Source organism: Symphalangus syndactylus, chromosome 13 (assembly GCF_028878055.3).
Source record: "Symphalangus syndactylus isolate Jambi chromosome 13, NHGRI_mSymSyn1-v2.1_pri, whole genome shotgun sequence".
NCBI classification, from domain to species: Eukaryota; Metazoa; Chordata; class Mammalia; order Primates; family Hylobatidae; genus Symphalangus; species Symphalangus syndactylus.
The window spans coordinates 113,543,495-113,569,323 of record NC_072435.2 but is presented as its reverse complement, the minus strand read 5'-3'; the positions used below and the strand labels follow the sequence as shown (position 1 = coordinate 113,569,323).

The 25,829-nt window shown below is 47.5% G+C and overlaps 1 protein-coding gene across 2 annotated transcripts in view; it reads left to right on the top strand.

Moving 5' to 3' along the window:
* KSR2 (kinase suppressor of ras 2) overlaps positions 1–25,829 on the top strand; it is a 526,538-nt gene that overhangs the window by 100,614 nt on the left and 400,095 nt on the right. For both annotated transcript variants that reach the window (XM_055235579.2, XM_055235580.2), the window contains exons 2-3: positions 6,199–6,339; positions 11,038–11,188. In XM_055235579.2, the coding sequence (XP_055091554.1) occupies positions 6,199–6,339; positions 11,038–11,188 (292 nt within the window). The remainder of the gene's footprint in view (positions 1–6,198; positions 6,340–11,037; positions 11,189–25,829) is intronic.

Below are 25,829 nucleotides of genomic sequence, written 5' to 3'. Positions count from 1 at the left end.
TGCTCTATTATAAAGAGAGCAGTGGCTCATGCCTATAATCCCAGCACTTTGGGAGGCTGAGGCAGGAGGATTGCTTGAGTCCAGGAGTTAGAGACCAGCCTGGGCAACCAAGTAAAGCCTGTCTCTACAAAAAATAAAAAAAGGCATGGTGTGGTGGCCCATGCCAAGCATGGTGGCACATACCTGTTGTCCCAGCTACATGAGAAGCTGAGGTGGGAGGATGGCTTGAGCCCAGGAGGTCGAGACTGCAGTGAGTCATGATCATGCCACTGCACTCCATCCTGGGTGACAGAGTGAGAACTTGTTTCAAAAAAAAAAAAAGAGAGAGAGAGAGAGAGAGATTAGCAAGTGTTACAGAGGTTAGAGAGTTGTTAAAGACATAGTATCATTCAACAGAGACTGTCTCCTTGATATAGTCAGATGGCTGGAGAAAAATTTGGACAGAGAAGAAAGTGCTCGTTATGCTGTATGATATGATGTTATTTAACACTACGCCTGGGTACCACCTCTCAAGTTATCAGTGATACCCACAGTTGGGAAACACTACTATTCTCCAACAGATGTTTGCATAAGGTAGTAGCATGGTTCCACTGGTCCTGCCATTTAACTTCTGGTCTTAGCCTAGTTTTTCAATTTTCTGTGACTTTTTTAAAGGTACGAGGCATGATGTCACTGGCTTCCAAGTTGATATTACCTCTTTCGTATAAGAAATTGAGGCTGGGCATGGTGGCTCACACCTGTAGTTCCAGCACCTTGGGAGGCTGAAGTGAATGGATTAGTTGAGCCCGGGAGTTCAAGACCAGCCTGGGTAACATGGTGAGACCCTGTCTCAGAAAAGAAAAGAAAAGAAGTTGATAAAGCATGATCATTTATTATTATTTTTTAAAGAGACCAGATCCTTATTTCTTTTGCAATATTTGAAATACAACATAGGCATACATACATATAGAATAATGAACAGTAAAACGTCATTTATTCAGAAGAAAAGGCTGAGGAAAACCACTTGGTACAAAGCCCAATTTGCAGATATTGCCAATACGTAAGTTTGTATATCTTTCATGTAATTTCTATAAATAGGATGGATTAAATTAAACGTTACTAATTTCAAAATCAGAACTTAAATTACAAATTAGGAAGACGCAGTATTCTATCCGATTAAAAGTACGTTCTCTTGCAGTATAACTGTAACCTGTACTTTAAACAAACTAGATAAATGATATATTTGGCTTTTAAAGAATGTTTAGTAATTTAAACCTGATTAATTTTTTATTTTATTTTTTAAATTAATTATTATTATTTTTTTGAGATGGAGTCTCGCTCTGTCACCCAGGTCCCTTATCTAGGATGAATGCAGTGTCTTTGCAGACAGATGGTCAGATTGGTGTGGTCAGGGCTTCACTCCTCAAGATTTGAATCTTGAGGGTCAGAGTTGTGATCCCTCAAGATTCAAATGTTGAAATCCTAATCCTCAATGTCTCAGAATATGACCTTATCTGGAAATAGGGTTGTTGCAGATGTAATTAGTTTAGATGAGTTCATACTAGTCCGATATGACTGGTGTCCTTGTAAAAAGGGAAAATTTGGACACAGTCACACATAAAGGGAGAATGCTATGTGAAGATTGAAGTTTGGCTGCCACAAGCCACGGGATTCTCAGAAGCGAGGAGAGGGGCCTGTAGCAGGGCCTTCCGCAGTGCCTTCAGGGGGAGCATGGCCTCACCGACACCTTGATTTCAAACTTCAAGCCTCCAGAACTGCGAGACTGGAGTACCAACTTGTGGTACTTTGTTACAGCAGTCCTTGTAAACTAATGTAGCCCAGAACTCACCTTTTGGGGTAAATCTCAGTCCCTTCAGTGGACAATCTAGGCTATATATATGTGTGTGTGTGTGTGTGTGCAATGCATGTATGTATACATATACACACATTTACATCAACATTTATTTTTATATCTATATGTATGGGATAACTCTTCCCAAACAATACCACAGGATTTGGTCTAGCTTTTCCCATCCCACATCCGTGTCACTCTTCTCAGACAGTAAGAAAAATAATGCTCAATAGATTTATTTGCACAGTTTTCTGTGTTTACCTAATCTCCCCACTTCTTTGGGCCATTGCTATTTCTGGATGCTCTTCTTGGATGGTTGTCTCATGGGGCCCTGACCTCTGCTGGGGCTGCCTTTCCTCAGCCCCTCCCCTCTCCTCCAGGTAGAGTTGAACCACTTGCCCGGGTAAGTGCACAGGTGTGGTGGGCTAAATAACAGTCCCCCAATCATTTCTACCTCCTAATCCCCAGAAGTTGTGATTGTGTGACCATACATGGGAAAAAGGACTTTGCAGATGTAAGTTAAGGATCTTGAAATGGGGAGATTGCCCTGGGTTGTCTGGGTGGGCCCCAGATCATTGCAAGGGTCTGTATAAGAGGGAAGCAGGAGGGTAAGGGGCAGTAGCAGGAGATGTGGTGGTGGAGGAAGTGGAGTGATGTGGGGAAGGGGCCAGAAGCCAAGGCATGCGGGTGGCCTCTGATCACTGAAAAGGGAAGGAAACTGATTCTTGCCTGGAGCCTCTGGAAGGAACCAGCCCTGTTAACATCTTGACTTTAGCCCCGTGAGACTGATTTGGGACTTTTGATCTCCAGAACTGCGAGATCAGTATGTTTGTGTTGTTTTTAGCCACTTAGTATGTGGTTATTCATGACAGCAGCCACAGGAAACCAGTATACCAGGGATGCCAAGACTCCCTCAGGGAGGTGGACTCGATGTTCTTTAATTTCCCTTTGAGTCAGGAGGCTTTAGCAACAGAAATCCAGCTCACTGCAGCTTAAGCAAAAGAAGAGAATTTATTGGCACACATCACTGCAGAGTCCAGGGAGATCTGGTTTCTCCGCTCACTGCTGGGGCTCAGATGATGGGTGTGGCTGGGAATGTGACTCCATCTCTTGGCTCTGCTCTCTTCTAAATGGGCTTCAGTGTCAGGAGGCTCCCAGATGGCAGCAGGGAAGATGGCCTAGGCAGCTCCTGTCTTCCATGACACCACCTGGCAGCTCTTTAGGGTGTGCTATGGCTATGTCCTGAGTGCTTGGAAGAGGTCCTGGTGGGGTCTCAGTGGCCCAGCTGGATCCGTGATTGCCCTTGACCCAAGTACAGCTGTTTGGTGGGGCCTGGGTCACGTGCGCACCCTGCAGCTGTGATGGGGTGATACAATGGAAACAGCTTCACATCAGCTGGATAGACTGCGGGCCAAAGAAGGAAGATTCCTTGAAAAAAAGTTATGTTCTTTTCGGTAAAAGGGGGAATGGAAGGCTGGGAGCAGTGGCTCACGCCTGTAATCCCAGCACTTTGGGAGGCCGAGACGGGCGGATCACGAGGTCAGGAGATTGAGACCATCCTGGCTAACACAGTGAAACCCCGTCTCTACTAAAAATACAGAAAATTAGCCAGGCGTGGTGGCAGGTGCTTGTAGTCCCAGCTACTCGGGGAGGCTGAGGCAGGAGAATGGCGTGAACCCAGGAGGTGGAACTTGCAGTGAGCCGAGATCACGCCACTGCACTCCAGCCTGGGCGACACAGCGAGACTCCATCTCAAAAAGAAAAAAAAGGAGGGGGGGGAATGGAGACCAGATAGCAAAAGCAACAGAAACCCATGACAACCATCCCAGGCTCCAAGTTTTGTTTTGTTTTGTTTTGAGTGATGGTCTCACTCTGTCAGCTAGCGTTGAGTGCAGTGGTATGATCATGGTTCACTGCAGCCTCCACCTCCTGGGCTCAGGTGATCCTCCCACCTCAGCCTCCTGAGTGAGGATTTTTATTTTATTTTATTTTTGTAGAGACAGGGTTTCACCATATTGCCCAGGCTTGTCTCAAACTCCTGGGCTCAAGCAGTCCTCCCGCCTTGGCTGCCCAGAGTGCTGGAGTTACAGGTGTGAGCCACGGCACCTGGCCCTCCTAATTTTTTGATCCTAGAATTCAGACTTTGTTCTTGATAAATGTTGGTTGACTGTGTTTTGAAATGCCACAGGCACCTCTATACCTAATTCTAATTTTGTTTTATTTAATTATCTTTATTAAATACATTTTAAATTACAAAGATGATAATATAGGCCGGGTTTGGTGGCACTCACCTGCAGTCCTAGCTACTTGGGCGGCTGAGGCAGGAGGCTCTCTTGAGCCAGGGAGTTCGAGGCTGCAGTGAGCTATGATTGCACCACTGCACTCCAGCCTGGGCAATGGAACACGACCTTGTCTCTTAAAAAAAAAAAAAAGATGATAACGTATTATACCTCAGGTAACTACTGAATGCATACAAAAAAATGTATATAAAGAAATACTTGACCCAAGTTAGGAGCCTGGAGTTTATTCTTCCAAATTGTTTTCTCTGCTCAGACACACAAGTATTGCCTTTCTTTGGCTAATGTTGTGAGATTTTACAAATCCAGAAGTAAAAAGCTTTCTTTTCTCATGTCATGGGATCCCTCCAGAAGCCTAGGTTCAGGTCTATCTCATTTTAAAAGAGTAATTTTTGGATGCTTTGGTAGGACTTACAATTCAAACAGCACAAAAGAGTTTAAATAAAATGTTTCCCCCACCCTTTTTCCCCACCCTTCCTCTTCCCTCCCCTAAACAATTGGGAGTCTGGGCTGGGTGTGGTGGCTCACGCCTGTAATCCCAGCACATTGGGAGGCCGAGGCAGGCGGATCATGAAGTCAGGAGATCGAGACCATCCTGGCTAACGCAATGAAACCCCGTGTCTACTGAAAATACAAAAAAATTAGCCGGGCGTGGTGGCGGGCGCCTGTAGTCCCAGCTACTCAGGAGGCTGAGGCAGGAGAATGGCCTGAACCCGGGAGGCAGAGCTTGCAGTGAGCCGAGATCGTGCCACTGCACTCCAGCTAGGTGACAGAGCGAGACTCCGTCTAAAAAAAAAAAAAAAAAAAAGAATTGGGAGTCCTTGGCTGGGCGCGATGGCTCACGACTGTAATCCCAGCACTTTGGGAGGCCGAGGCGGGCAGATCCCCAGGTCAGGAGATCGAGACCACCCTGGCTAACATGGTGAAACCCCGTCTCTACTAGAAACACAAAAAATCAGCCAGGCGTGGTGGCGGGCGCCTGCAGTCCCAGCTACTTGGGAGGCTGAGGCAGGAGAATGGTGTGAACCTGGGAGGCAGAGCTTGCAGGGAGCCGAGATCGCGCCACTGCACTCCAGCCTGGGGGACAGAGTGAGCCTCCATCCCAAAAAAAAAAAAAACAAAAAAAAGAATTGGGAGTCCTTGTGGACAGAGTTTCTATATTTACAAAGATATATACAGGGAAACATTTCCTTATGAATGGGAGAGTATTTATTTTTATTTATCAGTGTACTCTGGAGACTGTTCTCTGGCAGTACAGAGCTTGCTTCGTGGTTTGATTTTAGAGCTGCATAAGTTTCTTTGTTGGCTGTAGCGTCCTTTATGTAACGAGTCTTCTACTGATGGACTCTCAGAATGTTTGCAGTCCTTTGCTATTGCAAACAGAACTGTAGGGAAGTAGCCTCTTGTACAGTCATTCTGCACAGGATCGTGTCTGTTGGAGGAGTTCCCGCAAGTGGAATTGTTGGATCAAAGGATGTGTGCAGGCTGGGCGCGGCGGCTCACGCCTGTAACCCCAGACTTTGGGAGGCCGAGGCGGGCAGATCACCTGAGGTCATGAGTTTGAGACCAGCCTGGCCAACGTGGTAAAACCCCGTCTCTACTAAAAATACAAAAATTAGCCAGGCGTGGTGGCGCGCACCTGTAATCCCAGCTACTTGGGAGGCTGAGGCCGGAGAACTGCTTGAACTTGGGAGGTGGAGGTTGCACTGAGCAGAGATCACGCCATTGCACTCCAGCCTGGGTGAAAGAGTGAAACTCCATCTCAAAACACAAGAAAACAAAAACAGAAAAAGATGTGTGCAATTGTGAGATCAAAAGGCCCTCCACTGAACTGGTACTAATGTGCACCACCTCCCCAACCCCAAGCGAGATGCTGGAGCCGCCTGTTTGACCATCTTCACCAACGAGGTGGAAAGATGGGTGCCAAACTGGATCTCACTGTAGCAGAACCAGTCTTTAAAATACAGAGTTGGCTGGGTTTAGGGTGGGGGTTCGTAGGGGGTTCTCGCCTCTCTTCCTCGTGTCGCTGCCTCTGAGATGTGTCCTCTGTCCTCGTCTGTGTCTCCACAGAGCAAGCTGGTGAAGTACTTCAGCCGGCAGCTGTCCTGCAAAAAGAAGGTGGCCTTGCAGGAGCGCAACGCAGAGCTGGACGGCTTCCCCCAGCTACGGCACTGGTTCCGAATCGTCGATGTGCGCAAGGAAGTCCTGGAGGTGACCTGGGGGGCCCCTGTGTCCCCTACCCCTTACTGGCCAGCAGCTACCCCCTGTGTTGCTCTTGAGCTGCAGGTTTCTGGCTGTGCCCAGCACAGTCCCTGGCACATAGCAGGCTCTCAATAAATATGGGCTGGACGGAAACATTCAGGATCACTGATGCTGTCTGAATGGGGTCATTGAGAGTGTGCTTCCAGAGTCAGTTAGAACCCTTCAGCTCTGCCACATATTCAGAGTCACCGTGGCCAAATCACTTCACCTCTTAGTCCAGCGCTGTCCAGTGGAACTTTCTGCTACGATGGAAATATTTTCTATCTGTGCTGCCGGATGTGGTAGCCACTTGTGATTAGGACATGTGATTAAGATTTAAAATTGTGTTTAACATTAATTAATGGGGCCCGTGGCTGCCATATTGAACAATACTTTCTTAGAGCATTAATATTATCATCTGTGAAATGTGCATAATGATTGTCATCTCTTCTTAAATAGCCGACATCGTAGAATGAGATGATTTTTATAAAATGTTCAACTCAGCTGGGCGCAGTGGCTCGTGCCTGTAATCTCAGCACTTTGGGAGGCCAAGGTAGATGGATCACTTGAGCACAGGAGTTTGGGACCAGCCTGGGCAACATGGCAAAACCCCATCTCTACAAAAAATACAAAAATTAGCTGGGTGTGGTGGTGCATGCCTGTGGTCCTAGCTACTTAGGAGGCTGAGGCAGGAGGATTACCTGAGCCCAGGAGGTTGAGGTTACAGTGAGCTATGATCATGCCTCTGCACTCCAGCCTGGGTGACAGAGTGAGACCCTGTCTGAAAAAAAAAAAAGGCCAGGCGCGGTGGCTCATGCCTGTAATCCCAGCACTTTGGGCAGATCACTTGAGGTCAGGAGTTTGAGGCCAGCCTGGCCAACATGGCGAAACCCTGTCTCTGCTAAAAGTACAAAAATTAGCCAGGCATGGTGGTGCATGCCTGCAGTCCCAGCTATTCGGGAGGCTGAGGTAGGAGAATAGCTTGAACCTGTGAGGCAGATGTTGCAGTGAATTGGGATCGCACCACTGCACTCCAGCCTGGGTGCAGAGAAAGACTGTCTCAAAAAAAAAAAAGTTCAGCTCATATTCTGGCACCAAACAGCATTCAGCAGATGCCAGCCTATTAGTGTTGTGAGCATCTGACATCTTATGTCTGCTTTCACAGATTAGACCACATTCTTAACATCTTGAGAATATTGAGATTTTCTTACACCCTGGGATCCCAGAGACCGACTCATTTGCAGTGACAGGGCCAAGCCAAACCTAATAAACCCAGCAGACATCACTGCATGTTTCATGCCAGGCATTGTGCTAAGGGTTTTGCACTTAGGATCTCAAGTGCTGAGACTGTTCAGCCTCCTCACAATGACCTTTTGAGTAGGGTGACTGTTATCCCCCTTGTACAGAGTGGGAAACTGAGGCTCAGAGCTAAGTGACTAGTCTAGCTCGTAAGTGGATGGGGCTAGCAGGATGTCCAGCTCAGATGGACAGCAAAGCTTTAGGTCGGAAGCACTGTGCATTAGCCTTGTTTTCCTGTTGCCTGGGTCCCCCTGAGCTGGGCAGAAGAGGAGCTTGCCTCCCTGCCAGTGAAACCAAGAGTCCTCTCTCAAGGTGTTCCCTGCTTCCTACTTGAAGAGGCTTCCTGTCTTTTTTAGACCTTGTCCGCAGGGACAAGAATCTCACCCAGCCCCACCAGATCTAAGAATCCCAAGTTAGATGCAGCATCACCCCGCTCCATTCCTCCAGGCCCCCACCCCACCCCATCTTGCATATGCACAGCAGACCATGCACAATTCCGTATTTCCTTATTTCATTCCCAGCATGGCCAGAGAGCCCAGATGAGTTTCTTGCGAATATCCTTCGAATGAATGGTCCTGTACAAGGATAGACAGTGTTGTATTTGCAGGGCTCAGGGCATTTTTTTGGGAGGCTTCAGGATCATTCATTTATCAAGTGCCACTTGTGGGGGCAAATAAGGCAGAAACGATTCTTGACCAGGGGTTGAAAACTGGTGGCCCTCAAGCTGGTTCTGATATGCAGACATGTTGTTGTTTGGTTAATATGATGTCAGGACATTTATTTTGAGCCAATACTTAAAAACCAAAAGAGTCTGCCTAAAAAACCCGGATCTCTGGCTTCACTTACAAAATCAGAAATGTTGACCATGCTGAACTGAGCTCCTGTCTGGCAGCGATTTGCTCATTTACATTTACCTGGCCTGCCGGTACCTGAGTTTTGGCTCTTGCCTTAGTCAGTGAGCATCTTGAGTCCAGGGACCCAGGGAGTGGGTGAGAGAAGACGTGGAGTTTCTGCTCTTTGTCTGAAGTTCAGGTATGTGTGCACCAGAGGTCCCCTTTCTGTGAAGTGACTGAAGTACGGAGAACACTCCAAAGTAAAACAGCTGGGTTTGAATCCTGGCTCCACCAGTTACTTGCTGTGTGACTTTAGGCAAGTGGTCTAACCTCTCTGAATTTTACTGTCCCAGTCTGTAAGTGGTGATGATAAAAGTGCCTACTTTCAGTAGTCTTTGTGATACTAACAGGAAATCTATCAAAAACCTTAAAACAGTGTTCCATCCATTTCTGCCCTTTTGGCCTAGGTTTTTAAGGGTTTCTCCATTTTTGATGTTATAAAAATGTTACTTTTATGATTTTTTCTGACCTTAAACTTCAGAGTAAATTGAAATATATACATATATAAATCATAAGATTAAAATGCACAAGTGAATCCTGAAGCAAAGAGGAGAATCCTTTTATGTTATGAATCACCCCCTTCGAACGTGAATCATTCTGTACCTTCGGATCCTGGACCGGGTGCAGTGGCTCATGTCCGTAATCTCAACACTTTTGGAAACCGAGGTGGGAGGATCACTTGAGACCAGGAATTCGAGACCAGCCTGGGCAACATAGTGAGATCCTGTCTCTACAGAAAAATTTAAAAATTAGCCAGGCATGTTGGTGTATGCGTGTAGTCCCAGCTACTCAGGAGACTGAGGTGGGAGGGTCGCTTGAACCCAGGAGTTTGAGGCTGCAGTGAGATATGATGGCGCCACCGCACCTAGCCTGGGTGACAGAGGGAGACCCTGTCTCTATTTAAGAAAAACAACAACCAGAAATAAACGGATCCTTGGTCATCACCTTTCTTAAAGGGGCTCACCAGCAATGTGTCCCTATTTGAGAAAGCCTCCAAGTGACTCCACTCTTCTTCTCTCTCTGCCCCTTGCCTGCCCGGGTGAGTTGAAAAGGCACTGATTGGGCTTCGACTTTTGCCCCATAGCTCATATTTTTGAAGATAATTTTTTGTACTGAGACAGTTTTCTTCTTTCTGGCTATCAGTTTAATGTGGGAGCTGTATCTTGTTGTAATACACAAACATGTAATACACAAACATGACCACAAGAGGGTAGATGTATTCTGCAATACTGCCCTAGAATCACCATCCGTAGGCTATTTCACCCTTATTTACTTTCGGAGACTGAGGTGGGCAGATCACCTGAGGTCAGGAGTTTGAGACCAGCCTGGCCAACATGGTGAAACCCCGTCTCTACTAAAAAAACCCCGTCTCTACTAAAAACCCCCGTCTCTACTAAAAAATTAGCCAGGCGTGGTGGTGGGTGGCTGTAATCCTAGCTACTTAGGAGGCTGAGGCAGGAGAATCGCTTGAACCCAGGAGGCAGAGGTTGAAGTGAGCTGAGATCGCGCCATTGCACTCCAGCCTGGGAAACAAGAGCGAGACTGTCTCAAAACAAACAAACAAACAAAACAAACACAAAACAAAAAAAAAGCCAAAAAACCCTTAAGTAATAACAATATATGTTAAAATGTTGAGTAGTAAGTACTATAAAAGAAGACTCATATATACATACAGATACAGATGCATAAATATAGAGGCTTGACAAATTTTGAGGTGTGTCCATATGATGGTGTCTAGGGAGACACTGTTTTGGGAACATGGGGTGGTGGTGAAAGTTCACCTGCCCAACACATTAAGTTGGGAATCCTACCTTTTCTAGGTCCCTTTCTCCCACTCCACGCTATACTCCACCGTTTCCACTTTGCCTTAGGATGCAAAGCCATGCCCCGTGGGGCTCAAAAACAAACCTAGTTTCGTTTCCAGCACGGAGCACAGACTTTCAGCCCCTTTCCCGTTAGCGTTTCTGAAGACCAGTGTGAGCCCTAGACCCTGCAGCCAGAGAAGACAGGAAGCAGAGAGAGAGTGGGGCCCAGCCACCAGCACACCTGCCTTGTCCTGTGCTTGCTCTGATTTTGTGCTGGGATTTTAGATGAGTCCCTGCAGAGTGGGAGGCACTGAGAGCCATGCAAACATGAAAAAATGGGGCCCTGCCTTATAAACATTCGAGACACAGGCACAGTGTTGACGCCAGACAGGGTAGTAATTATAATAGCACTAAGCGCCTGCGCTACCTTGCCAAGTATGGACACTTAGGATTCCCACTTTACAGATGAGTAAAGTGAGGCCCAGAGAGGTTGAGCGACTGGTCAGAGGTTATCTAGATAATGAGTGGCAAACCTGAGATTCGGAGACCCCACTGTCATGCAAAGCGTTTACACTGCGGAGTGTTCTCCCCTGGGTACCACTAGAGGGCAGCGTGGAGGCAGAGATGCTGTTCCTGCCGGACGGTTGACAATCCTCTCTCCCCTCCTCTAGGAAATCTCCCCCGGCCAGCTGAGCCTGGAGGACCTCTTGGAGATGACGGATGAACAGGTGTGCGAGACCGTGGAGAAATACGGAGCCAACCGGGAGGAGTGTGCCCGCCTCAACGCCTCCCTCTCCTGCCTCAGGAATGTCCACATGTCAGGTGAGCAGGCCCTGGGGTCGGGGATGTGGAGACTTGTCCCCAGCACAGCTGCCATGGCCCCTCGGCATCCCGTGCCCGCCACTGCAGGCCAGGATGAGACGGAGTCAACCCTGGGGGGCAAATCCGAAACGCAGGAAGAGGCAGCGTGGACCTGGGATTTGGAGGCCAGAAGATGCCAGCAAGGGTAGCTCTTGGATTTGAACTCTTGCCCCAGGAAGACCTGCTGACGTTTACGGTATCTGGTTGTGGATAATTAGGGTCCAGATATGAAAATGTTGAGTGTGAATAGGAGACTAAGGTCTTTTTGCTTTAGACATACTGAGGTGGCTTTGCATTTTGGGTCAATGTCTAGCTTCTAATTTTTTTTTAACGAAGTAATTTGCATTAATTTTAACATAAACCAGAAAATAGATTAAAAAAATTCACCCTAAGCCCCACCCTCTAGGTAACTGCTGTTGTCATTTTGGTATAATTTTTCCTGACAAATGGATATATGTATACTTAAAAAATAGAATTAGAATTATCCACACATATTGCTTAAACATTTTTTTTTCACCTAATAAAATAACCTCTGTGACTTGTTCTATCAGTTTGGGGGCCAGATATATTGTCATCCCTCCTGGATCTTTTCCATTTGTTGCTCAGATACCTGTTTGTCTTTATTAGCAGAACATCAGATATCATCTTCCTGAGGCTTTCTGCTTCTCTCTAGCCTCATGATTCTTCTGCAAATTCTGGTGCCTTTCTGTCCCAAGGGATCCACTCTGTACACGCCAGCCACAGAGAAGTGTTAGTGGCCATTAGCACGGTTGTTTCAGTTCCCACCACAAGGCGTCACTGTTGAGCATCAGTCTGGCAGAGTCAGGTGGAGGCTCACAGATGCCCTTGCTTGATTCAACCTGCTCTATTCAACAAGCATTTGTTGAATATTGTTCTAGACCTGGAGAAGTCTTCTAATCTGAGTGGCTATGGGGTGCCAGCAGGGCTGAGGAGGCAGCGGTGAACAAAACAGAACATACTTGAAACAGGTCATTGGCCCAGTCCTCCATACATGCCCTTTTGTATTTTTTCTTGCTGGCAGATCCTGATTCAGGTATAGTCAGCATCAAAAGGGACCATGCAGCCAGGCACACTGGCTCACACCTGTAATCCCAGCATTTTGGGAGGCAAAGGCAGGAGGATCTCTTGAGCTCAGGAATTCCAGACCAGCCTGGGCAACATGGTGAAACCCTATCTCTACCAAAGTCCCAGCTAGTCGGGAGGCTGAGGCTGGTGGATCGCTTGAGCCCAGGACATTGATTGAGGCTTCAGTGAGCCATGATTACACTGCTGCACTCCAGCCTGGGTGACAGAGCAAGATCCTGTCTTAAAAATAAAGTGGGGGTCAGACCATGCACTGGGGGCTTTCTTATGCATTGAAGGATGTTTGGTTAGAAGCATCCTTGACCTCTGCCCATGAGATACGAGTAACATCTCCCAACTCTGAGTCATGACACATAGAAATATCCCCAGATATTTCAAAATGTTCCCAGGGAGGCAAAATCACTCCTGGCTGATGAGCTGTAAAGGTCATGTTACTTTTTACCTCTAGCACAATGGTGTTGACTCACCGAACATGAGTGTGGCTGGCAGGGAGGGGCCTCTCAGTCACTCAGTACATACAAAATCTGCTCCAAAGGTGACTTTCTCTCTTTACCCACAATGAGAAGCAGATAGCAGTTTTCTCTCTTTAAAAAAAAATTGCAGGCCAGGCATGGTGGCTCACACCTGTAATCCCAGCATAACGAGACTCTACCTCTACCAAAAAAAAAAAAAAAAAAAAATTAGCTGGGTGTGGTGGCATGCACCTGTAGTCCTAGCTACTTGGGAGGCTGAAGTGGGAGGATTGCTTGAGTCCTGGAGGTCAAGTCTGCAGTGAGCTGAGATGGTACCACTGAATTCCAGCCTGGGCCACAGAGAGAGGTCCTGTCTTAAAAAAAAATTGCACCAAATTACAGTGTTATATCATAAACATCTTCCTTTGTCAATAAATGCATTCACTTCTTATTTTTAATACCTGAATACTAACAATATATTCAACCAATCTCCTATTTTTGGAAATATCCATATTTTTCCTATCATAAGCAACACTGCCGTGAATACCCCTGAGTGTTATCTTTGGGGACCCCCGTGGCTATTCCTTTACAGTGAATTCATAGGAGAGGGGTCTTGCAGCAAAACATTTGCATATTTTGGCCAGATGCGGTGGCTTACACCTGTAATCCCAGCACTTTAGGAGGCCGAGGCCGGTGGATCACCTGAGGTCAGGAGTGTTTGAGACCAGCCTGACCAAGATAGTGAAACCCCATCTCTACTAAAAATAAAAAAATTTAGCTGGGCTTGGTGGCACATGCCTGTAATCCCAGCTACTTGGGAGGCTGAGGCAGGAGAATCTCTTGAACCTGGGAAGTGGAAGTTGCCGTGAGCTGAGATTGTGCCACTGCACTGCAGCCTGGGTGACAGCAAGACTCTGTCTCAAAAATAAAAAACAACAACAAAAAAACCCCATATTTAAAAAATTATGGTGAACATTGTCATATTGCTTTCCAGAAAATTTGTACCAATTTATGCCTGCACAATGCCTGACAGTGAGCGTTTGAGGTTAGGTTTTTAATTGCTTTTCAGAATTCACGTTGTCTCATCCGAGAGGCACTACTGAGTTTGGCAGCATCCTTAAAAGTAGAATGAGATTCCAGTTTTTCCAGGCATTTATGTCAGCCTTATGGGGAAGAATAGTCATTTTTTTGTGACATTCTGGGCTATGCAAGACCATGAAAGATCTTGTACTCTGATTTTTTTTTTTTTTTTTTTTTTTTTTTGAGATGGAGTCTTACTCTGTCGCCCAGGCTGGAGTGCAGTGGTACGACCTCAGCTCATTGTAACCTCTGCCTCCTGGGTCCAAGCAATTCTCCTGCCATAGCCTCCCAAGTAGCTGAGACTACAGGTGCATGCCACCATGCCCAGCTAGTTTTTTTTTGTATTTTAGTAGAGACGAGGTTTCACTGTGTTGCTCAGGCTGGTCTTGAACCCCTGAGCTCAGGCAATCCGCCTGCCTTGGCCTCCCAGAGTGCTAGGATTATAAGTGTGAGCCATCACACCTGGCCCTGTCCTCTGATCTTTTTCAAAATTTTTTTGATCCAGATGGACAGTACAAGTACAATTTATATTGTGACCCCCCCGACACGCATAGGTACACATACACGCACACACATAGCTACACATACACATACACAATTATAGCATGTTTCATGAAACAATACTCCTCCTTCCTATGCATGATGAAAGAAGACGTTGTAAATTCATTCCTGTTCTATTCTATATCATTTAGCAGATGCTAGTAATGTCCACTTACTTTCTTTCTTTTTTTTTTTTTTTTTGAGATGGAATCTCTCTGTCGCCCAGGCTGCAGTGCAGTGGCATGATCTCGGCTCACTGAAACCTCTGCTTCCTGGATTCAAGTGATTCGCTTGCCTCAGCCTCCTGAGTAGCTGGGACTACAGGCCTGCGTCACCATGCTAAGCTAATTTTTGTATTTTTAGTAGAGGTGGGGTTTTGCTATGTTGGCTAGGCTGGTTTTAAACTCCTGACCTCAGGTGATCCATCCGACTCGACCTCCCAAAGTGCTGGGATTACAGATATGAGCCACCGTGCCTGGCCTGCCACTACTTTTTGTTTTTTGAGACAGGGTCTTGCTTTGTCACCCAGGTTGGAGTACAGTGGTGTGATGTGATCACAGCTCACTGCAGCCTCGACCTTCTGGGCTCAAGCAACTGTCCCACCTCAGCCTCCCCACTAGCTGGGACCATAGGTGTGGTGCATGGCACCACACCTGTCTAATTTTCGTGGAGACTAGGTTTCGCCTTGTGATTGCCCAGTTTGGTCTTGAAATCCTGGGTTCAAGCAGTCCTCCTGCCTCGGCCTCCTAAAGTGCTGGGATCACAGGCATGCGTCCCCATGCTTGGTCAAGCAGCACTTTCATTACACACCTCACTATGGTTTGAGCCTACACTGATCTCCTACCTCCACAGAGGCCTCCCTCTGGACTCTTCCCAGGCTGCTAAGACTCAGTCTTCTATGTCCTGCCTCAGATGCCAGCCTTAGGGCCACTGGGACCTTGAAAGCAATGACCAAGTGCTCCATTTTTACCCATTCTTACAGCACTTAGCACTGAAGTCAGCTCAACTCAGACTTCTTAGTAAAGAACTGTATACCCAGTTCTGACCCTTAACACTGTGCTTCACCTATGCTGTTCCTGCAGGTGATGCTGCCACTTAAAAACATTTTAATGCTTACCTTTTTTGGGGAGTGATTTGTTTTTAAATGAATGCCTCTCTTTTCCACTAGACTGTAAGCTACAAAAGGGCAGGGATCCTACTTGTTTCTGCTCACTATTTGATTCCCAGGATGAAGATCAATATCTAGCACATAGCAGCAGTTCAATACACATGTATTTTTTTTTTTTTTTGAGATGGGGCCTTGCTTTGTTGCCCAGGCTGGAGTATAGTGGCACAGTCTTGGTTCACTGCAGCCTCTACCTCCTGGGGTCAGGGGATCTCCCCACTCAGCCTCCTGGGTAGCTAGGACTACAGGCGTGTGCCACCATGCCTGGCAAACTTTTTTGTATTTTTTGTAGAGACAGAGTTTTGTCATGTTGTTCCAGCTGGTCCTGAACTCCTGAGCTCAAGCAATCCATGAAAACTTACTAGTGGCTTAAAGAACACAGTCTTCCTCACGGATTGCAAAACATCCCAGCGTTTGGCTCCTACGTGAAGTCTGACCATTCACATTTTCCCTTCAAGCCCTAAATATCTGCTAAATTCATGAATTACTTAGAGTTTTCTAGATGAGGCTTGGATTTCACATCTTGGTACTCACATCCCTCTGCCTAGAATTGTCTTTCCTTTTGTCCTTCTGGTGAATCCCCAGGCCCAGTGCAAAGCCTGGTTCTCTATGAGGCCTTTCCTGGGCTCTGCAAACTGAGCTGACCGCTTGCCCTTGGCTACCCGAACACCAGATACTTCTATACCGCTGAGCCCCTCCCTACCTCTGAAAAGCTGTGTGATGTGCTTGCTATTAATGTCCACCAGGGGGAACCAGTGAGCCATCCTCAAAGCATCCTTCATGTTTAGAATTTCCTTCTTCCCTCAAAAATAATAATTGTTTCCTTGAAGCTTCTAACCATCTTGGGAGTTGGATGGCTTCCCTTTACTCTAACTAAAAATGTTATCCCAGGCGGAGGAATAAACTAGTATCTTTCCCATCATACTCTTACTTCTTGAGGGTGATACTGTATTCATCTTAATGGCCCCAGCTCAACCCAGAGCTGGTGTTTCCCACAGTGATGAAATCAGGTTTTTAAAATTCTGGCCCAAAGTGAGGGCTGGATGCATGTTTGTTAAATGACAGAAGACAAGTTGTATTGAGGAACTCATATGGAGACCAAGGATATGGCAGCAAGGCTGCTTCGTGCCTGGCCAAGAACGTCATCTCTCTCTCTCCATCCTTCTCTGTGTCTGTGTCTGTGTCTGTGTCTGTCTCTCTCTCTCTCTTTCTCAGAGGATGGAGGTAGCTTTATTTTAGAGATGTTAATGCTAATCTTAGTTTTCTTCTTGGGTTTTAGGGATATCTTTATTTTCCAGTGCCCAAGGAGCCCCGAAGATAGGAAATCTTAACTCATTTTTCTCTTCTCATAGCTTGTTATATCACCCTTAGCCTGAAACCAAAGAATACTCATTCATTCATTTAGCAAGATCACAGGATCCGAGAGCCAGGATAGCTTAACCTTTCCTTATCATGGCAGCTATGGCCTGAAACCAAAAAACCATTATTCACTCATTCAGCGAAATTGGTTGCATGGTTATTCTATGCCAGGTGCTCTTCTGATCTCTAGAAATGCGTGCTGAGGTGTGTGTCCCCATAAAGTTTACTTTCCAGTGTGGGGGACTGGGGCACAGACAATGAATTATTGTCCTAATGATCACGTACCTTATGCAGTGTGTGAGAATAAGTGCTGTGGATTAAAGAAGACATGCAGCAGGCTAAGCGGGGTTGGTAGTGCCCTCTGGAATGGAGGGACTGGTCATCATATTAAATAAGGCGGCTAGGGCAGGCTCCATTCTCTTTCTCCTTTCTCCTTCTTAGTCCTCAATCATTTTCTAAGACTGTGGAATCTGGAGTCCAACAAACTTGGGTTTAAGTTCTGGCTCAGCCACCTATTAGCTGTGTGATTGTGGATAAGGACATATTATGATTCTGTGCTTAGTTTCCTAAGCAGCAGGATGGGGATGATGATCATTTGGGCCACACTGGTTGTTGGGAGCATTACATGAGATGATATAGGCAAATCACCACCACCACCGCCACTATTGTTAGCACCATCACCACCATCATCACCATCACCACCACCATCACCATCGTTATCACCACCACCACCATCACCACCATCATCACCATCACCACCACCATCACCATTGTTATCACCACCACCACCATCACCACCATCATCACCATCACCACCACCATCACCGTCACCACCACCGTCACCATCGTTATCACCACTACCACCACCATCACCACCATCATCACCATCACCACCACCATCACCATCACCACCACCATCACCATCGTTATCACCACCATCACCATCACCACCATCATCACCATCACCACCACCATCACCATCACCACCAACATCACCATCACCACCACCATCACCATCACCACCATCATCACCACCACCATCACCATCACCACCATCATCACCACCACCACCACCATCATCACCATCACCACCATCATCACCATCACCACCACCATCACCATCGTTATCACCACCACCACCATCACCACCATCATCACCATCACCACCATCATCACCATCACCACCACCATCACCGTCACCACCACCGTCACCATCGTTATCACCACTACCACCACCATCACTATTGTTAGCACCATCACCACCATCATCACCATCACCACCACCATCACCACCATCACCACCACCACCACCATCATCACCATCACCACCATCATCACCATCACCACCATCATCACCATCACCACCACCATCACCATCGTTATCACCACCACCACCATCACCACCATCATCACCATCACCACCATCATCACCATCACCACCATCATCACCACCACCACCATCACCACCATCATCACCATCACCACCACCATCACCATCGTTATCACCACCACCACCATCACCACCATCATCACCATCACCACCATCATCACCATCATCACCATCACCACCATCACCACCATCACCACCACCATCACCATCGTTATCACCACCACCACTGTCACTATTAGCACCATCACCACCATCACTATCGTTACCACCATCACTATTATTAGCACCAACACCATTATCATCACCTTCACCGCCACCACCACTACCACCATCACCATTGTTACCACCATCATTATTACCCATCATCATCACCATCACCAGGCTCCTCCAGCCTTTTTCTTCCCCCAGCTCACTTTTCTCCACTTCTCCTCATCCTCCTCTCTTTTTTCCTCCAAGGGGCCCTTCCAAGGGGTTTTAGCCTTTCTAATTCAGCTCTCTCATTCTTTGTTTCCCTTCCCTCTGAGCCATGATCTCCCTCAGCACTGCTGCTTCTTTTGAGACCACTCTCCTTCTGCCTGGCTTGATTGTTCTCCAGAGGTAACCTACCATTCCCTGGCCACAAAAATAAAGGCAAAACCTCAAACCACAAAATAAAGGCCACAAAATAAAGGCAAAACCTCTGGACACAGCCCTAGATTTCCCCCGTGGTTACCACAGAGCTGAGGTCCTAGGGTGAAACTGATTTGGCTGCAGGAAAAGCACGTTCTCACCATTTGTCTCCACCTCCCGCTCCATTCCAAGACTGGGAACTTCAGCGTTTGAGGACAGCAGGGTCCCTTCCTAGACCTTCCTCTCCCAGGCCACAGCTGTCTTATCAGAAGACAGCCTGGCGGAGATGTGGCCCAGCTATCAGAGTGCTGTTGCTGTGGCCTTCTTCCTCTTCTCTGCTGTTCTTTTTTCTCTGTCTCCTCTTCTTTTTGGCATTTTGATGGTTTTCAGCCTCGTAATTTATGGTCATCTGTATCTTTCCTTTCCCGAGGAAAAATCTCTGGTCAAGATAATGGAAGATCTCTGATGTGGATATTGTTTTCCTTTTTTAAAATGAATATGCTTATTTAAGGATAATGGGAGATCTTGCTTTCCTTCCTCCTCCCCTTCCTTCTTTTCTACCTTCCCTCCTTTTCCCCCTCCCACTCGTGTTTATCAAGCACTTTCTCTGCATCTGGCACACACAGTGTTGGGTTCCAGGGCTCAGGGACTTTCTCAGGACTTCAGGATTGAACTGAGACCTGAAGGGGTGGGGAAGTCTTAATGACTGGGAGTGATGGGAACACTCAGAAGTGCCTTGGGACCGGAGGGAGGGGAGCATCCCAGGTGCAGAGAGAACAGCACGGGTGCCCAGTGGGGATGCTGGGGAGAGCGGTGGGAGCTGGAGCCAGACAGGTGGGCAGTGGCAGCCCCCACGGTGGGCCACGGCAAGGAGCTTACACTGCAGAGTAAGCAGGGTAGGCTGAACAGAAGGTGCCTGGATCTCTTATCCGGTTTTCAAATAACACTCTGGCTGCAGAGTCAATGGGTGGCTTAGAGCAGGTGACAGATGCTGGGAATCCTTCGGGGGCTCACGGAGCCACGAATGGGAGACAGTGGATGCCAGGGTGCTGCAGGCAGGCAGGTGCCCCTGCACCCCTGCAACCTCCCGGGAGCTTGCCTGCCCGGGCCCTCCTCTGGCTTCTTCTCTTGAGTATCAAGGGGGAGAACTGGCAGTCAGAAGAAAAACAGGATGCAAAGTGGCCCCCGAAATAGGACAGCCTCAGATGCCCTCTGGCTTCTTCCCAGTTTGGGCTTTGAATGAAGCCCCCCAGAATGCCGCCTGCCACCGTACGGTCTTCCTTTGACTGGAACAAAGAGTAAGAGTGGGTCTTGATTGCCCTATTGTTCTACTTGCTTCTAACTTGGGAAAGGCTGGGCTGGCAGAGGAAGAGCTGCTCCCCCCGAAGCCCACACGGTCTCATATGTTCTAGTGTTGACGCTGATGTCTTTCCTTTCCCCGTAACTGCTCCAGCCCTCCTGTTTTGTAGGCGCTCAGGAATCCCTTACATGTAGATAGCATCAAATTAGGACTCTCGCTTACAAGCGGCAGAAACCTGATGCGAACGCGCTTAGGCGCAAATGGCTCCATTCATTCATTCTGCAAACACAGATGGAACTTCTCCTGTGTCAGTTGCTAGGAGGGGTTGGGGATACAGTGGTGGGGAAGGCCGGCTGGCTGTGGGCTCTCGTCAGTCTGTGTCCCAGACCTGCACTATTCAGTACAGCGGTCACCAGACTCATGTGACCAGGTAACCTTATATTCATTAAATAAAAGTTAAAATTCCCTTCTTCATTCTCAGGAGCCATGTTTCAAGTTGTTCATCGCCACAGGTGGCTAGCGGCTGCCCTATTGTAACAGCACAGTTCTAGAACATCCCCATCATCACAGAATATTCTAGTGGACAGTGCTGCTCTAGAATATGTTGGAAGAAACAATGAATAAGAAAAATAACAAGTTGGGCACAGTGGTTTATGCCTGTGATCCTAGCACTTTGTGGGGCTTGAGGCAAGAGGATTGCTTGACTCCCGGAGTCCAAGACCAGCCTGGGCAACATAGCAAGACCTCATCTCTACAAAAAAATAGACAAAAAATCTATCTAACTGGGTGTGGTGGCACACACCTATAGTCCCAGCTACTTGAGGGGTTGAGGCAGGAGGATTGCCTGAGCCTGGGAGGTCAAGGCTGCCATGAGCCAAGATCATGCCACTGTACTCCAGCCTGGGTGACAGAGTGAGATTCTGTCTCAAAAAAAAAAAAAAAAAAAATCAAATGGTAATAGGTTTTATGCAAGAATTAAAACTGAAGTGAAACAATGGTGGCTTTGTGGCTGGCTTTCATGGGCTGATCAGAGCAGGTCAGTCAGGGTTCAGCCAGAGAAGTAGAACCAATAAGATATATTATATTAAGAGATTTATTGCAAGGAACTGGCCTATACAATGGTGGGGGCTGGCTGGGAAGGTCTGAAATCTGTAGTGCAGGCTGTTAGGAAGGGCAGGCCGTTAGGAAGAAGGGAAGGCTGTTTAGGAAGAAGGGCAGGCTGTTTAGGAAGAAGGGCAGGCTGTTTAGGAAGAAGGGCAGGCTGTTAGGAAGAAGGGCAGGCTGTTTGTTAGGAAGGGCAGGCTGTTAGGAAGAAGGCCAGGCTGTTAGGAAGGGCAGGCTGTTAGGAAGAAGGGCAGGCTGTTAGGAAGAAGGGCAGGCTGTTAGGAAGAAGGGCAGGCTGTTAGGAAGAAGGGCAGGCTGTTAGGAAGAAGGGCAGGCTGTTAGGAAGAAGGGCAGGCTGTTAGGAAGAAGGGCAGGCTGTTAGGAAGAAGGGCAGGCTGTTAGGAAGAAGGGCAGGCTGTTAGGAAGAAGGGCAGGCTGTTAGGAAGAAGGGCAGGCTGTTAGGAAGGGCAGGCTGTTAGGAAGAAGGGCAGGCTGTTAGGAAGGGCAGGCTGTTAGGAAGAAGGGCAGACTGTTAGGAAGAAGGGCAGGCTGTTTGTTAGGAAGGGCAGGCCGTTAGGAAGAAGGGCAGGCTGTTTGTTAGGAAGGGCAGGCTGTTAGGAAGAAGGGCAGGCTGTTAGGAAGGGAAGGCCCCTGAAATGAAGTTCTGCCTATGGGTGGAATTTCTTTTTTTCTCAGTTCTGGGTGGGTGCGTTGGCTCACGCCTGTAATCCTAGCACTCTGAGAGGCCAAGGAGGGTGGACTGCTCAAGTGCAGGAGTTCGACACCAGCCTGGGTAACACAGCAAAACCCCATCTCTACTGAAAAAAAAAAAATAAATAAATACAAAAAATTAGCTAGGTATGGTATGTGCCTGTAATCCCAGCTACTGAGGAGGCTGAGGTGGGAGAATCACCTGAGCCTGGGAGGTCAAGGCTGTAGTGAGCCGAGATTGCGCTGCTGGACTTTGGCCTGAGTGATAGTGAGAGACCCTGTCCCAGGAAAAAAAAAAAAAAAAAAAAAAAGTCTCAGTTCTGCTCTTAAGGCATTTCCATTTCAATGGGTTGAATCAGCTCACCCGGATTATAGAGGATAATTTTTACTTAGAGTCACCTGATTATAGACTTTAATCACAGCAACAGAAAACCTTCACCTGTTGCCTAGATTGTTGTTTGATTGAATAACTGGGGTCTATCGCTTAACCAAGTTCACACTGAAACTGACAGCGAGCCTCTCTGGGGAGACGACATTTAAGCTGAGACTTGAATGACAAGAAAGAAGCAGACAGGAGGAGATCTGGGGGAAGAGCATTTTGAGAGCAAACAGGTCTCAAATGCATGTCTCAGAAGCACTTTTAAGAAGCAGAAGGCAGGCTTACATGGCTAGTGGTTCTGGGGACCCATGGCTGCGTGGATCCGGTCTCAGACCTGCACTTCAAAACCTAGTGGTGCAACACAACTGCCTTGTTATCTCTCATTGTTATTGAGCAAAAGGGGCTCGCTGTCTGATGCACTAGAAGCCAATACTATGACGCTGGTTTTTTGTTTTTGAGACGGAGTCTCGCTGTGTCGCCCAGGCTGGAGTGCAGTGGTGCGATCTTGGCTCACTGCAAGCTCCACCTCCCGGGTTCACGCCATTCTCCTGTCTCAGCCTCCCAAGTAGCTGGGACTACAGGCACCCACCACCACGCCCGGCTAATTTTTTCTATTTTTAGTAGAGATGGGGTTTCACCGTGTTCACCAGGATTGTCTCGATCTCCTGACCTCGTGATCTGCCTGCCTCGGCCTCCCAAAGTGCTGGGATTACAGGAGTGAGCCACTGTGCCTGGCCAGGTTTTTGAGAAAAGAAAAGCTTCATATTGAAAGTTGACTCCCAAGGAGACAGGAGTCAAGCTCAAATCTGTCACCCTGGGCTGGCTTCAAGGCAGTATTTTTATTAGGAAAGGCTTAGCGGGTAGATACTGGGATCAGCAGGTGGTTGGTGGAGGGAAAGGGGAAGTCTGGAAAGTCTTTGGGTGTGTGTAGTTATTTCTTTATGTTACTTCATAGGTTGCATATGCAAATTTGGGAGGAGTTAGTATGAAATATGTGGTGGAAATTTGGGCTGTGATGTCAGCAAACTTGTACACAAACTCCAGTTGGTCATCCTGGTTCCAATTGATTTTAGCCCACTGCCAAATGTTTTTAAAAAACTTGTGAGTTAAAAAAAAAAATAGGAGGGAGGGAGTTTCAGCATCTCAGCAAGTTGTTTTTTTTCTTATCGGTTATCTTGCAAACTCAGTAATTTCTGTCATTGGTTTCATTAACTCTTTAGGGTATAGTTTCATTATCATAATTCCCTGGGCTCAGGGATTGGCCGGGCTCAGCTAGGTGGTTCTTCTGTTCTGTGTGTTGTTGGCTGGAGCTGCAGTCATCTGGGGCTTGACTAGGCTGGAACATCCAAGATGGTGCATGCTCATGGATGGCAGTTGGTGCTAGTTGTTGAGTGGGTGTTCAGTTGGGGGTTATCTGCTGGGGTGCCCACATGTTGCCTTTTATGTGACATGGGCTTCTCACAACACACATCCCAAGGAGGAGGAAATGGGGGCTGCTAGTTCTGGAATAGTATCCCTTCTGCTGGTGATGGTCTCAATGATGGGTCAATCAGGGAAGCCAAATTACTGTGAATATAATGGAAAAAATGGAATTTATTAGATGTTAGACTTATACGACCATAGGAAGAGCTGGGGAAGTACAAGCTCAAAAAGGGAAGCTTAAGATTCAGAGAAAGGTCTCGAACCTACCCTGACATAGGTAAGGCAGCCTGCAGTTTCAGGGACATCTGGCAGCCAATACGTCCAGCTGTTGGAAGGGACCATGCAGACGGGCTTGGATAGATGCCCAGGGAAAGTAATTGGCCCTTTGTGGCTATTGCCTCTGTGAGTTTGTCATGAAGCATCTGGTGGTGAACTTGAGGTTGCCTGTTGGTCATCGAGGGACTACTGTCAGGAAGAAGAGTTGGCTGTGAGGTGGGGAAGATGGAGGCTAAACAGGACCAGCACCCCAGCCTCTGTTCCCCATTGCCTTCAACCCATGTTACTCTTCAGGGTATGATGGCTGCTTCTCTTTTGCCACCCAAGTCTTGTACAACTTCACTTTTGGCCAGCTCTAATCTGGAACCACACAGAGAAGGGGATGCTGGAAACGTGGGTGCCATGGAAGCATGGGTGCCAGCGTAACTGAGTTGTCAGTGGGCTAATCCATGGCTGGGAGAGGATGCAGAAGATAGGAGATGAGGTCAGAGATATGGTTGGGGCCCAGTTCCTGAGGCCCCTTGTAGCCATTGCTGGCAGCTTCTTAGTAGAATGGGAAACCACTGGAGGGGATTAAAGAAGGGAAGGGTCTTGGTTGGATTTCACTTAACTTGTTCTAGGCTAAACTAAATCCATAAGTCAATTTCCCTTCCTCTCTCCCTCCTTCATCCCTCAGTGTTCCCTCTCTGTCTAACTATCTTGCTTTCCTCATCTGTAAAATGGGGATGCTAGTTGTATCATCCTCACGGAGTTGTTGCAAGGAAAGAAATGAAGTCATATAAACACTGTGTTCACATAAACACTTGTCTGGCAAATTTGGCACTGAATGTGTACTGGACTATGATTATTTTTATTGTTTTTAAAGTCAGCTTCCCTCCCTCCTTCCTCCTCCCTCCTTCCCAAGCTGAATCTGAGCCGCGGCAGTCTTCCTACAGAGCCACTGACTGGTCCCCACTAAGGCAGGGGTGGAGGGAGGGCAGGATGCTTTCCTCTCCAGCCTTTGTCTTGCAGCAGAACCCCTGTTGAGCGACCTGGTCCAAGGCTTCATTCACCTGTCCTGTCCCCCTGCAGCCCACTTTCTCTTTCTTGCAGGCCACCCCGGGCCCCTCTGTCTTGCCCACCTGCTGCTTCATGTGGCCAGCACCTGGCTTTTGTGAAACCCCCCAATGAGAACAAAGAGAACCTGACTCTCTGGCTGTCATCTCTGATCAGCGCTGTAGTCACTTTCTCTTTTTATTCCTGGCACCCACGAGGTGCTGAGCAGAAGAATTGGGTGCAGAATTGACATTGAACTTGTGCTTGGCAGGGACTGAACTCTTTGAGGTTTGTGGGTTCCATGAAACTACATGAACTGAGTCAGATCCAAACAGACTGTTACATCTTAGAATGAGACCCCCAGTCCTGTCCCTGGGCTCCCGATCTGGTCCCTATCTGCTGATGTTTTCACTGGCTCATTGTACCCAGCTACCCTCTCTTCTTCACAACGCCTGCCCCAGGGCCTTTGCACGGCCCTTCTTTCTGCCTGGAATACCCTGCCTCAATCTTCCTCTGGCTGATTCCTTGTCATTTTGGACTCAGCCCAACTACCAGCTTCTCAGAGTCCCACTTCCATCCTGGCCACTCTGTCCTATCATAGTTTCTAGCACATCTAAAATGATTTTATTTGTTTGTTTTCACGCCCCTTTCCACAAGAACAGTGGTGCTCAAAACC